This window comes from Indicator indicator, chromosome 34 (assembly GCF_027791375.1).
Source record: "Indicator indicator isolate 239-I01 chromosome 34, UM_Iind_1.1, whole genome shotgun sequence".
Classification (NCBI taxonomy): Eukaryota; Metazoa; Chordata; class Aves; order Piciformes; family Indicatoridae; genus Indicator; species Indicator indicator.
Window position 1 is genome coordinate 1081631 of NC_072043.1, and position 14721 is coordinate 1096351.

General features: G+C 57.0%; 1 protein-coding gene across 1 annotated transcript in view; it reads right to left on the reverse strand.

Moving 5' to 3' along the window:
• The window catches only part of DSCAML1 (DS cell adhesion molecule like 1), a 116149-nt gene that overhangs the window by 29249 nt on the left and 72179 nt on the right, over positions 1-14721 (reverse strand). Inside the window, exons 4-7 of the mRNA XM_054395599.1 lie at positions 6131-6277; positions 3505-3783; positions 2537-2812; positions 1775-2071 (exon numbers count right to left, since the gene is read on the reverse strand). Of these exons, the coding sequence (XP_054251574.1) occupies positions 1775-2071; positions 2537-2812; positions 3505-3783; positions 6131-6277 (999 nt within the window). The remainder of the gene's footprint in view (positions 1-1774; positions 2072-2536; positions 2813-3504; positions 3784-6130; positions 6278-14721) is intronic.

Below are 14721 nucleotides of genomic sequence, written 5' to 3' on the forward strand. Positions count from 1 at the left end.
GCTGCTTTGGGAACCTGACTGCTGCTGGCAAATATATTTCACCTCCCCCAAAATCCACCTTCTGCAGCCTCCTGCTGACAAGCCATGCATGGCTGGAGAGCCAGACAGTCCCTGCGTTCTGGCCGGCTCCAGTGCTGGCTTGAAGACCAGGAGAATGCTGCAGGTGAGGATCTCAACGAGGTTTCATGCATCAATAATTACATTGTTCTCCCGGAAATAGCAAACTAATCTAAAGCTTAACCCTATCTTGACTCCTCGACCCGAGGGTGAAGCAGGATAACAGCTTAGCAGACACTCAGGATAAGCTGATGGAAGGAGCTGCTCGTGCCGGGACACGTTTAGAAAAGGAGCAGGAAAGAAGGAATTAGCATCTCGCTCTGTAACCCTCTCTTGGGCCTGTCTGAGAGACTTGCTGCGTTCCAGGGATAAAAGATTCTGGATCTTATCTAGCGACAGCCTGTCAGGAGCTGAGAGCGGTGGGGGGGAAAGGGAGACAAGGACACGTCCTGCTCTGGCTTCTCCTGGCTGAGGGATGAGCTTGCTCCAAATTTCACAGCAAACGGCAGCAAAATGCAGACTCTCCTGGGATCGCAGCCAAAAAGCCACTAGATCTGTTTCAGACCTGAGACACAAACACAGCCCTTCAACCCTCTTTCTCAGGAGACAAATCCACGCTACCTTGTCTCTTGCCTCGCTCCCACCTGTACGCCTGGGAGCTCTAAGTGGTGGTTATTGACGGGCAGGGGCTCACACCGTACCAAGCGCTCCCTGCAACGCAGCCAGCAGCACGCTGGCGCCGCAGTAACGCGGTGATTAACGCGGCCATGGCTTTTAGCAGACAAAGAAAACACAGACATGACAAATCAAAGCTCATTCGCCACGATTTCATCTGCTGCCTCATCAGCGTTTGTCATGCAGATCCCTCTGCTGCAGGGAGCCCAGCTCCGTGCTGGGACTGGGGGGTATTTGGGAGGCCACTGGGGGACCCGGGATACTTTTGTTGCCACCACCAACACCTTCTTCAGCTGTGGAGTACCTTGGGGAGGTTGTTTGCTAGCCCATGTGGGGGTTCTGTGGGGTGAGAGCAGGCCCTGATGTCCTTTTGTCCCTGCAAAGCCAAACTCCAGCTCTTGGAGGCTACAGGACCTCCTAACTCTTGCTAAAACTCAGGTTCAACAAATTGCAGCAGGTTGGAGGGTAAGGGCATCTTGCAGGCAGTAAGAACAATTCCAACGGGATCAGGATACCTAGGGCTGCATCCAGGCTGATGCTGAATGTCTTTAGGGATGGAATCTCAGCCACATCCTTGGGCAGCCTGTTCCGTTTTCTCCCCACCCTCACTCTGCAGAGCTTCCTCCTGCTGTCCAACCTAACTCTGCCCTACTCCAGTTTCGAACCATTGCCCCTCATCCTATCTCCACAGGCCCTTCTGAACAGTCCCTCCCCAGCTGTAGGTCCTTGTACCACCTTCAGATACTGAAATGCAGCTCTGAGGTCCCCCTACACCCTTCTCCTCTCCAGGCTGAACAGCCCCAACTCTTCCAGCCTGTCCTCTTCAAGTGGTGGGAGGCTCAATGCTGTGAGCAAGCAGGGCAGGAGTGGGGACTGTGGGGATCTTGGGGACTGGGCTTGGGGCAGCCGGGAAGAGGAGGAGGGAGACTGGGGGTAATGTGGAGGAGTGTCAGCTGGGGGGGGGGGGGGTAGGTGGGGAAGAGAACCCAACCCAAAAGCCCAGTTAAAAGTCCTATTCTGATATTTAAAAGTAGACAGGCACCTCTTACGTTTATTCGCGCTTGGTATTCGGCGCTGCCCACCGAGTTCCGCGCAGTGCACCGGTACACGCCGCCGTCCTTGATCTGTGGGCTGGTGACGTTCATGTGGCTGATGGTGGTGCCGTCTGACATGGTGTACTGGTTGGTGCGGTGCCCGCCGTCCCGCGGCACCGGCTCGTCGTCCAGCGCCCAGGTGACGGTCGGCGGTGGGGCCCCCTTGGCGGCGCACATCAGGGAGAACTGCTCCCCCGGGTTGACCACCTTCTCGCTGAAGGAGGAGACGATGCGGGGGGTCCCATCTGGGGGGGCACCCAGGGGGAGGGGGGGTCAGGGAGCAGGCAGCCACAGGGCAGCAGCAGTCGACCTGCTGGTGAGGGTGGCTTCGAGCTCCCCCCTGCCCAAGGAGGGGGAGCCCAGCACAGGCCCTGGTCTGCAGCGTGTGCCTGAAGCTCTGCAGCTGGGAGGTGCTGTGAGGGGACGTGCTGGTGGATGTGGAGCTTGGCCTAAGGGGACACCTGGCTCTGCAGAAGCCATCCCCCTTCTCCAAACATCCAGCAAGCTGGATGGGGACACCCAGTGAAAGGCAGTGCCTCAGGCCAGGGGCTGGATGAATCAACCCTCATCTTGGTGCTGCATTCCAGAGCTGCTTGCAAAGGGCACACACAGCCCAGGCATCACCAGTGGCCCTCCAGCCATGCATAAACATCCCAGCACACCTCAGAAATGGGCAGAGGAAAGCCCCCAGCCCGAGGCAGGCAGCTCACCCTCCAGCGTGATGATGGAGAAGTCCTGTGCTGTCTGGGACTTGCGGGTGGCGAAGCACTGGTAGGCCCCGGAGTGGCTCTTCTGGGCGGCCGTGATGAGCAGGGTCTCGTTGCTGATGCCCCGGATGGAGATGTAGTCATCCACCACCACCAGCTCCGTGTTGCGGTACCAGCGGATGACGTACTCGGGGGAGCCGCTGAGGGCACAGGAGAGGATGACGGTGCTGCCGATGCCTGTCTTGAGCTTCTTTGGTGTAAGGGTCACACGCAGAGGGTCTGTGTGGGAAAGGGCAAGAGGGGGCAAGGTGTTGGCAGGGCCAGGCAGCAGCAGGAGGCATCTTGGCCTGGCTGGGCTCTGCCTTCTCTGCCCGGGCTGTGCCAGCCTGGTTGCAAGTTAAATGTGACCTGCGCTCAGCTGGGACTGTGCCAAGCAGGCTCCCAGCAGGCTACTGGTGCCCAGTCAGTGATGTTCACACACTCATGGAGTGCCAGGTTGGAAGGGACCCCAAGGATCATTTGCTCCAACCTTTCCAGGTGACAGCAGAGTTGCAATGAGCTGGCTCAGCACCCTGTGAACTGAGTCTTAATCCTGACCAACGGAGAGGTCTCCACTGCTTTCCTTGGGAGATGATTCTAATGTCCAACTGTTCTTATAAGGAAACATTTTCCTTTGGATTCCAGTTGGAATCTCTGCAGCAGCAACTTGTCCCCACCACCCCGTCTTTTCTGTGTGCTCCCCAAGCCTCTCTCCCTGCTCTGATGGCAGCAGTGAATCAGGGGATGCCTGCAGACGCTGCAGCAGGATAAACCTCTCCTGAGTGCCTCAGACATTGCTGCACTGTGAGGCAGCAGCTTCCAGGCTGCAAGGCAATGTTGCAGAGACCCTCCAAGGCTTCGCGTTTCAGAAGATGGCAGCAGGACAGAAGCCTCCCTGTTGCCCTGCTCTGCTGCTGCCTGCGGGCTCTCACCTATGACGGTGAGGGTGCCGGTGACCTCTGCGGAGCCGAAGGTGTTGGTCACCTCGCAGATGTAGGTGCCACTGTCCTCCACCCGCAGGTCGCTGATGGTCAGCCCTGTGATGCGCTTGGCCCAGCGGCCATCGTGGGGCAGCGGCCGCCCGTCCTTGATCCACCGCACGGCTGGGTTGGGGTAGCCCGAGGCGATGCAGGGCAGCTCCACCAGCCTGCCAGCCTTCACCTCCCGGGACTGGAAGCTGTCTAGCATTGTGGGAATGGACTCTGCTGGGTCTGAGGCGGGGGGAGAGAGGAAAGAGGTTCACCTGGTAAAGAGGAGGCAGGGAGATTCCTCCTCTCAGGGGCACCAGGAAAGCCCCTGGCGTGGTGACACAACATCACTGTGCCCAGTTGGTGAAGTCCCTGTCCCCATGAGTTGGTGGCTGTGCTGAGCAGAAGCACAGAATCACAGAATGCCAGATTGTAAGAGGGACCCCAAGGATCATCTGGTCCAAGCTTTCTAGGTGATAGCATAGTTGAAATTAGGTGGCCCAGCACCCTGTCAAACAGGAGCCAGGCAGGCACAGGATGCCAGCCACATCCTCTGCTGGCCATGATGGCTCAGCACACCCAGGATGGGTGGCACACAGCCCTGGGTGGCTGGGGCAGCAGGCTTGGGGGGAGGTGGGTGGGAAAACACATCTCAGTAGCTGATGGGACGAATAAACTCAGCACTGGAGGAATTACTCAGGGTGACACCTAATTGGGTACAAAATACACAAATTCCGTGGCACATTTCAAAATTTACAAGCAAAGAGGCCCATCAGGCAGCTGGGAAGGGAGAAAATTAATCACCAAGTCTCAGGCGTGAAATTAAATTCCAGGGGAAAGAAACCTCTTTCATTGCTCCTGAGCAGAAGTGAAATGTCATGAGTGTAAATAATGACAGTGACCAGGAGGGGACCAGGCCAGAGCCAAGCACATGGAGAGGGCATGATCCAGCTGTGCTCCTCAGGGGATGCCTGGCACAATGGGCACCAAGGGTGGGACTCAGGATCCTCAGTGTTTCAGAGGCTGGGCAAGGTCTGGAGACACTCAGCCTGGCAGTCCCAGAGCCCTTCCCTGCTCTTACAGAATGGGACAGGTCAGAAGGGACCACGGATGGTTGAGTCCAACCTCACTGCCAGAGTAGGATCACCTAAAGCAAGTCACACAGGAGCAGATCCAGGCAGGTTTTGAATGTCTCCAGAGATGGAGACTCCACCACCTCTCTAGGCAGCCTGCTCCAGGGCTCTGCCACCCTCAAAGTAAAGAGGTTTCTCCTCATGTGTAGATGCAACTTCCTATGTTCAGGTTTGTGTCAATTATCTCTTGTTCTGTCGCTGGGCACCAACAAAAAGAGTCTGGCCCCATCTTCCTGACTGACACCCACCCCTTAGATATTTGTAACCCTTTTGCAATCCCAGTACCTGAAGGAGCTACAGGAGAGCTGGGGAGGGACTTTTGACAAGGGCTGGGAATGATAGGATGAGAGAGAATGGATTGAAGCTTGAGAAGGGTAAATTTAGAGTGGAGATCAAGAAGAAATTTTTGCCAGTGAGGGTGAGGAGACACTGGCACAGGTTGCCCAGAGAGGCTGTGGCTGCCTTCTGCCTGGAGGTGTTCAAGGCCAGGTTGTATGAGGCCTTGAGCAATCTGGGCTGGTGGGAGGTGTCCCTGACCACGGCTGGGGGTTGGGACTGGGTGATCTTTCAGGTCCCTTCCAACCCAAACCATTCTATCAATACCTGAACCATCTCCAAGGAATTAATTGTGGAAGCCAGGCTGAGAAAACCATCGGGCAGGGGGCGGGTGGGCAGGCTGCAGCCAAACGAGCAGCGGCGAGGCTGAGTCGAGCGAACTCCCTCCCGAGCGGAGTCATTTGGGCAGCGAGAGGAGCCGGCAGCGCCGCGGGACAGGCGGCACTGGGGACTGCACTGCCTGCGCCGCAGTATCGCTTGCGTCTTCGTCACATCGCCTCAGCCTGCTCACATCGCCGCCTGTCACATCGCATCCCCTCGCAGCCTGTCACCTCCCGTCGGGGTGCTGCGCAGCGCCGCCGCCCGCCACGGCCAGCACTGGGGGGCTGCGGGCTCCGGGGTACCTGCCAGGCAGCACCAACACCCTGCGCAGCCCCGACGGGACCCTCCCTCTACTCTCCGATGAGATTCAGAGATTGATAGAATGGTTTGGGTTGGAAGGGACCTGAAAGATCATCCAGTCCCAACCCCCAGCCATGGTCAGGGACACCTCCCACCAGCCCAGGTTGCTCAAGGCCTCGTACAACCTGGCCTTGAACACCTCCAGGCAGAAGGCAGCCACAGCCTCCCTGGGCAACCTGTTCCAGTGTCTCTCCACCCTCACTGGAAAGAATTTGTTCCTAATCATCTACTTTCTTCCTCATCTCTACATCTGCCCTCCTCAAGCTTCAATCCATTCCCTTTCCTCTCATCACTACAGTCTAGGGGGTAGCAATACCACTACTGCCTCCTGCACCCCTGGCAAACAGGCACCGTGGTGGGTGGGCAGAGGAATGGGTGGGCAGAGGAATGGGTGTGCTGGGAGGGCTGGGCACCACCATGGGTGCAGGGGAGTGGCTCACCTGAGACCGAGAGCCTGGCGCCGTTGCTCTGCCGCGTCTCGCCGCTGTACTTGTGCTTGGTGATACACCTGTAGGTGGACAAGGCATCTTCCTTCTGCACGTCAGATATGTACAAACCTCCATAAGAAGTAATAAAAAACCTATTTTCTGGAGACACAAAGGGAGGCGAAGGGTGAGTGAGCTGGCCAAGACCCAGCACATCGCCCAGGCTCTTGGCACCTGGGGCAGGCAGAGTTCCCACACTCCAGGCAGGAGCCAGGCAGGGAAAGTGAATCCTTCCTCCATCTCCTTGTACTCCCGTTGCAGAGGGTGAAGCCTTTTGCTTCAGCTTCAGGGCTGAATTTCAGGCAAGCTGGAGAACTGAGCCAGAAGAGGTGAGCAGCAGCCTTGTGTGTGCACCAGCAGCACCTGGGGCTGCACCAGCAGCCCCTGTAGTCATGGCCACAGCCTGCCTCCATTCAGCACCCAGGCACGGAGCTGGGCTCAGGGTGTCCTTGCACACAGCTGAGATACCCAGGGGCACCGGTGCAGCCATGTCTGGCCTTGGAGTGGCTGCAGAGGGGGAGGAGAGCGGGTGGCATGATGCTCTGTGCCATGATGCTCCGTGGCACGATGCTCTGCCACGCGCTGCACAGCAACCTGGCAATTAAAAGTGAATCTGTCCTACTGAGTTAATAATTAACTTAAGTTACTTAGAAGCACACAAAAACAAATAAGGACTTGAGCTGCTGTTTGAGCCCTTGGAGGGGGATGGCAGGGAGCAGGCAGGGAGCAGGCAGAGAGCACAGCCCCAGGCAGCACTGCCAAGGAAGCCCCCTCCACCAGCAGGGTCTGGAGCCTGGCACACACGGGAGAAGATATCTTCCACTGGCTTGTGAAGCCACCCTGCCCCCCATAATTCATCAGGAATAGGAAGCCCTCGGTGGTGGCTACCTGGAGAGCAGGGTAAGAAGCTCCCCTGACCACCCAAGTCCTGTCACCCTACCCCACAGCTGGAGCTGACAGTGACTGCAAGCTTAGACCCCAGCTCCTGTGGGGCTTCTGGGGTTTGTTCCAGCTCCAGCTGCCACTGAACCTCATCTTGGACAGGGTGGTCCATCCATCTGCCTGGTGGCACCACGTCACCAGCCAAACCATGGTCAAATCCATGAGTGCAGGAGAACCATGAGTGGAATGCCGGAGGAGATGCCAAGCTGAGCAGCCTGGCTGTCCTCTCTCAGGGCAGGACCACATGAGCCTTACTCTGTGAGTGCTCGAGGGGACAGACTGGCAGAAACTGGGGCTCCTCTCCCAGGGACCCAGAGCACCTCCCTGGCACTGCCCTGTTCCAGCTGCAGCTCAGCTGGAGGCATTTGTTCAGCTCCAGTTGCTTCATGGGAGAGTACTGGGGACTCCAAACAGCCAGGAGCCTCCAGAAAACATCAGCCTGGCTGTGGTTAGCAGAGGCACAGGCAGGCTCACCCTGGAAGCAGTGGAGTATGAGCAGCAGCCACACAGGGTGCCATGGGGTGCTATGGGTGACATCCTCACACCTCCAGAAGCCTCCTGCAAGCTGCAGCCCTCCAAGGCATCATGGGACCCACATCTCCATCCTAGCTTGGAGAGGTTGAGGGCTCCCCAGCCAAAAACTCAGGCATGGTTTAGCCTCCCCACCGCAGCAGGGCCACACCAGTGCAGCAGCACTTCTCTGCTGCACCAGTATGCAACTGGGAGCAGATGTGCAGCAGCCTGAGCCTTGGAGATGCTGAGGGATTGACACAAAGGGGAGGGGGGAACAGTCCCGCGAGTGCAACTGGAACAAGATGCAAATCAAACATTAATTTTTCATCTCCCATCAAACCAGTAAGCGAGAAATATTGGCTGCACTGGAATTTGAGATGGGGGGAGCTAGTTTCCATGGTAACTGGGCTGTATTTTGCAGAGTGCTCAGCAGCCCCCACTGGGCTCCCCTCCCCACACCCTCATGCACACCCGTGCATGCTGAAGCACAGCCCTGCACTGCTCCTCTGAAAACAAAGCCCTGCCACAGCTGAAGGAGCCAAAAGCAGGTGTCCTGGGTGCCCCACAGACCTGTGACAGCAGCAGCAGGGCTCACAAGAACCAAGTCCCTGCATGTGGTGAGGCCAAGGGAAACGGAACTTCAAGCTCCTACCTGGGCAGTTGGAGATGACAAATCCAAGCCCTGCCTGAACCCGCAACCCTCAGTCCCCCAACCTGCTGCAGGCCCCCCAACTTTCCCAGCCTGTGTAGCCGAGATGGAGCCTCTGAGCTGGGGCTCAAGCCAGAGCACCCACCCCAGAGACAGGAACGGGCAGAAAATCTGCAGCTCGTAGCATGCAGCCCCGTGCCGCGCAGTGACAGTAAGCAGCTGTCCCCTTGCACGGCGCAGCTTTAGAGCTGCCGTGACAGCAAACGTCAGGGCTGTGACAGCACAGCTTCCTTTTGGGCTTCCTCCCCCCCCCCCCCCGAAAAGGGACAAGTGACTCTGCCAAGGAGTGCTGCGCTGGTTGAAGGGAGAGATGCAGGGCAGTGGTTGATGTAAACGGCTGCGACAGAGCCCGCGCCGAAGTGACTTATTGCTGAGCTTGCCAGAGAGATTAACATCGAAGGTCGCCGAATAAAATCAGATCTTTCTGCCTGCCAGGAGGTGGAAAAGCTTTACGGGAAGCAGAGGATTAAGTACGTCTGTGGCCAGGCTGGAGCGATGTGCCTCCAATCACTCTTCCAGCTAGACCTGAGTCGTTGCCTTTGGCGATGCCTGGCCAAGCCCCTCGTGCCCAGCCCCGGGCAGCCACGAGTCCTGCAGCCCCTGGGAGCTCACCCAAAGAAAAGCAGCAGGGTGAGAGGGGGTTGGGGCCCACACAGCAAACTTTGAGAAGGTCTCTTATCATGTGCACACACAGAGAGATGTGTTCTCTCTACTGAAGAGTCCAGCACAGGGCCATGAAGATGCTGAGGGGACTGGAGCATCTCTCAGATGAGGAAGGGCTTAGAGAGATAGAACCATAGAACTGGTTTGGTGGAAAAGCCCTCTGAGATCACCCAGTCCAGCCACGGACCTAACAGCACCATGGCCATTAAACCATCTCCAAAGTGCAATGGCCAAACCAGACAGCTGGGTCTGGAGAAGAGGAGATCTTATCAATGCTTACAAATACCTAAGGGGTGGGTGTCAGGAAGATGAAGCCAGACTCTTCTAATTGTTGCCTACTGACAGGACAAGAGCACAACTAGCACAAACTTGAACACTGGAAGATCTATCACAGAATCAATAAGGTTGGAAAAGACCTCAAAGATCATCATCTAAACATGAGGAGGAACTTCTGTACTTCGAGGGTGGCAGAGTCCTGGAGCAGGCTGCCCAGAGAGGTTGTGGAGTCTTCATTTCTGGAGTCATTCAAAACCCACCTGGACATGTTCCTATGTAACCTTCTCTCAACAACCCTGCCTTGGCAGGGGGGTTGGACTTGATGATCTCCAGTGGTCCCTTCCAGCCCCCACTGCTCTGTGATTCCCTGACTTGCTGTAACCAAAAGCATCTCCTGCATCCACAGCCTGCAGCAGCCATGAAACTCCAGCAGCATTCCCAAGGGTCTCCCAATTTCCAGAGAAAAATTGCAGCCTATCCAGGCTACCAGCAACTGCTCCATCCAACAGGGATTTATAAAAGCAATGGGGTCAGGGCTCCAGCAGAGAGCACATTTAATAGTTCATGAGACTAATGAGATAACTTCCCCTCGGTACTCCGGGGCCGATATTTCCTCGCGCTCTCTGATTTAACTTGTGTGGGAATCAATAGGTGCCAGCCCTTATGAATTAGCCATACGTGGAGCACTGCATCCCAAAGCATCCCAGACAAAACCCAGGAGCTGCTGGGTTCTATTTCTGGCCACGGTTAAAGCGACAAACACCTCCCCTGGGGTGGGGAAGGCACGAAGGGGGAAGCCCCAAAGAACAAAGCCTGGGATTTTCCACTGCTGCTGTATCAGCACTTTGCTGCTGTGGCTGCTCTTCCAGGGTGCCATTTGCCTGGCATAGGGCTGGCCTGGGCATGAGAAGCCTCCCCAGGGTGGGTCAGCAAACCCAACCAGCTGCCCATGGCACTGAATCTCCATGGCACAGCGTGGCACATTGTGGCATTGCTTGCCCTGTCTCCCTGCCATTGCTGGATGGAGCAGGGTACCGGGAATGCAGTGCCGGGCTGGGGCAGGAGACATGGAGGCATAGGAGGGGGCTGGCAGAGTTGCTTCTTGTCTCACTAGGCTGAGCCCTGCTTGGTGCCACAGCGAACACCAGGGCAGAGGAGACCTATGTTGGGCACTGACATTAAAGATCCATCCCAGAGATTTTGAAGGGGAGCCGCAGCTTGAGCCCAATGCAAATTTAATCAGAGCCATGCAACACCCAGCAGATTTATGTCCCTGTTAGCTGCCATCCAGCTCCCAGGGGAGGTGTGTGGCACTCACAAACCTGGTCCCCAGAAGCTGTGTCTCCAGCAGTCCCTGCCCTGCTGCATCCCAGAGAGGGCATGGCATGGGCAGCTGCCTGCTCTGGGGTCTGGCTGTGCTGCCTTTCATCCTGGGGACCTGCCTGCAGCCCGTTGCCTGCTCCTGCAGGCACCAGAGAGGCTTCGCTGACCTGGAGACACAGACATGAGCACAGCCTCCTTGAAAGGCACTTCCTCGCTGGCTGCAGGCAGAGGGGCAGACAGGAGCACAGACAAGGACGGGAAGGAACAGGCAGGGACAAGAGGAGCGCAGGCGGGGAGAGGCAGGGACTCCAGCCGCACTCTGCGTGCTGCTGCTGGCGGCTGCGGAGCCTGAGAGGGGGAGCGCAGAGGAGGGCTGGAAGTCGGGCAACCGTGACGAGCTTTTCCTCCTCCCCTCCCTAATCTCCTTTGTACGCAGGGCTCCATCTCCTCCCGTGACAGGATTAGTGCCGGGCTCTCATTCTCCTCTCCCAACAAGATTTTATTTCTAATTACGCTGTAATAAAGCCGGGCGCGCTCCCAGGGCTGCTTCCAAATGACTTGTCGACACTCGGCGAGATTGGATCCCAGCCGGGCCGCTGCCTGCGCGCTGCCTGCGCTCATTAGCCATGCATGAGGGAGAGGCTTTCAGAATGGAATTACATTTAAATGGCTTGTCTGAGAGGGAGAGAGGAAACAAAACAGAGAGAGAGAGAAGCAGAAGGCAAGCTTTAAAAGGAGGATATCACTGTCACCTCCCTGTCACACTGCTGCCTGCCAGCCGTGGTGCCAGGTGCCCGCTCCTGGGTGCCCCAGGGACCCAGTCGCGGTTGGATCAGATGCGGATGGGATCCGTCCCCCCTCTGCTGGCTCACCCCTGGCACAGCCCAGCCAGGCACTGCTCAGCACCGGTTCCCTCTCCAGTGAATCGGCTCCGAACGCGTCACGGAATTGCTGGCAAGCCCCAGCCAGCTGCCAACAACTCAGCGCATCCTAAAAGGAAACCGTGGGGGGTTCTGAGCACCGAGGCTGGCTCTGACCTCTGGACTGGCAGCTGGAGAGAGCCACCCTCTGCAATAGCTGCGGAGAGGAGCGACCTGCAGCTGGCACTGCTGGATTGCAGCTCCTGCCCGGCATGCAGGAAGGAGCACAGCTCCTGAGGCCGGTCCCCTCATCACAGCACTGCCAGCCTGCAGGAGGACAACAGCACCGAGCACCTCCACCCTGTCCTGCTGAGATGGGTGCCCAGGACACTGGGGGTTCCGGGATGGGACAACGCCATGGCCAAGGGACACTGACAGCAGTTGCCGTGGTGGTGGCCAGGCTGAACAGCACAGCCAGCCTCTGGAGCCAGGGATCTCTGTGGCGGGGCTCAGGAACACACACGCTGAAATAGTTGTGGGATTGGTAAATCAGATAACTGAGTGGCAATCCATGGTTGGAGGCAGCCTCAGGAGCACCACAGCCAGACCACCCTTTCCAGACCTCTTCACAGCCACTTCCGTGCCATCCCCATGGCAAAAACGAACCCCAGCAGCATGACAAAGAATTGGCAGCGAGCAGAGGAAGGGAACGAGGCGTTCAGAGGCACTTACACCGCAGGGAGCAAAAATGGGTGAATAAATCCCTGCCCTCCCAAGGAATGTGCCGGGTGGGACTGGCCCTGCTGAAGCTCCTGCCCTGTGCCCTGCTCTCCTGGTCCCACAGCAAGTGTTAGCCCTCAAAAGCTTCCACTCCGCCTAACAATTAGCATCTCTGTCACTTTGCTCCTGCCGCAACGGCTTCACCATCTGCATTGCTCTCTCTGGGCAAAGAAGGCAGGAGAGAGGAGGTCCCATTTTGTGCACAGGAAGATTTTGGGGGAAGGGAAAGCAAAAGGCTGTGTGAAAACAGCTTCAGGAAATCACAAACATTCACTTCCCTCCAGCTGAGCACACCAAACCCTTGCTGCATTGCTGCTCCCACACTATTTCCCTGCACCCTGAGCAGCAGCTCTGGATCTTCCCCGCTCGACTTGCAGCCTGCAGTCGCTGCTGCCTGGATGCTGCTTCCCAGATACACGCTCGGGAGTTGGAGGACTTGGGAAAACCACCGTTAGAGAAGATTTCTTCCCATTAACTCCCTCAGAAGCCAGGCGTCCTGCGGGGCTGCCAGAAGTTGTTAAATCAAGGGGAAATCACTGAGCAAAGCAAACGGCCAGGCTGGCAAGGAGCTTTCCTAGAAGGAAATCCAGGACTATGCGTCCTAGGGAATGGGATTCATGCGGGCACAGAGGAGAGCAGGGCTCTCCTGGCTGGGTTTTAATGCACCTCCGAGCCCCCAGAGCTCTTTGCAGACACAGGCAGCGAAAGCCATGCGTGTTTGGGGACTCTTTGGTTTGTTTGTGGACGTGATTCTGAAACTGACCCACTTTCACTGGAACAAACCGAGCAGGAGGAACTCTCCCGGGTGAGGGGACAGCTCTGCAACCCGGATCCAGAGCTGGCCCGCAGAGGGGTCTCTGGCGCTGCCTGAGCTGGCACTATCCCAGAAGAAGGAGGAATTAATCTCCCGAGGTGGTCCGGAGCTGTCTAATACCAGCAGAAAATTACAGAAGAGGCTGAAGAGCATTACAAAATGAATAGGAGGGGACTAGAGATTTCCATGGCTAATCCTGTTAACAAGACAATTTCTTATCAAACTCATTATGTGGCAGAAAGCAGGGGGGGAGGGAGGGGCTGTGAAGGGAGCCTGGGAAAGCGGCGTTGGGGGGGAGGGAAGTGACGGCAGGCAAAAGGCATCCCCAGCCCGGGGCTGGCAGGGGAACACCGGGGTTGGCAGGAGGGCACTGGGGCTGGAAGGAGAGCACCGCAGCTCTGTATTGGGCTTCTCCCTCCCGTGAGGATTGCGTTCCCATTTCCGAGGAGAGCTGCACGTTCCTGGAGTGACATTCAGCACAAACCAGCTGTGCTCGCAGCCCTCTCCCGGAGCTGAACTGTGGTGTGCACAGACTACAGCAGGCACCAACAAATAAAAATTAATAATAATAATAATAAATAATAATAATAATAATAATTCCATCGGAATGAGGTGCATCACAAAACCCCAGATTTTTTTTTTCTGGCGTAGTTCTTTTTAACCTGTTAGGACAAGCCCCATTTTCCAGGAGGAAGCAAAAGGAAAGGCTTCAGACTATGAGCTGATCATGTCCTGCTTGAGCTCTGGTGTAGTGTGGGCTGGGGGCTCGAGGTGGCATTCCAATGGGGCTAGGGATCTGGGCAGGGGCTCTGCCCACTGGTACCTCCGTGCTTGCAGCTCTGCCTGCCTCCTGCTCAGCCGTGCAAGAGCGAGGCAGAGCAGCCTGGCACAACCAAGGGATGCCCGAGGAGGGACAGCAGGGTCCCCAGCAGCCCCTCCAGCTCCCGTCCCCGCCGGTGGCAGGGGCTTCGCCGTGACTTTGTGCGCAGCGGTTAACTCTTTTCCTTAATTTGCTATTTAAAAACCCGCGGAACTCGTCAGATTTCATGCTAATGAGAAGAGAATCTGGATCGAGGACTGTGCAAAAATTTGCATCTCAAAGAGGAAAACAGGAAGTCGCTAAGAAAGGAAAATCCAGCACCGAGGTAGCTCGCAGGGCCATAATTAGGCTAATGCTGCCTCTCCTCTGTCAGCTCATTTCCATCAGCCCCAGGGTAGCAGGGGACAGCAGCAGGCTCCCGCACCACAGCACCGAGGAGCATTTCCCCACAGTGGTACCAGGCCCTGGCACGAGGGGTGCCCAGCGCCAGGCTGGCAGCATGGGATGAAGTTCAGCATGGGGAGCAGCACAGACCCACCCCCCCAGGCAGGAGAAGGACACACATCTGGAGAGGCTTCTCCAATGGCACCACCAACGCCATGGGTGCCAATTCCCACCCAAAGGAATAAAATCCTACAGCCCCCTGGTGCTGTCTCAGCCATAACCTCCTGGTGACTCTGTGCTCCCCCAAAACAACCCTACCAGGTGCCCAGCCCAAGGTCACAGTGAAGCCATGGCTCTGCCTGACCACCTGGATGCCTCTCAGCTGCCTTCACCCTGCCCACCTTGGTACCAGCCGCTGAGCAGAGCCCAATAAGCATTTTGAGAGTCCCCCATTTTGAGAGT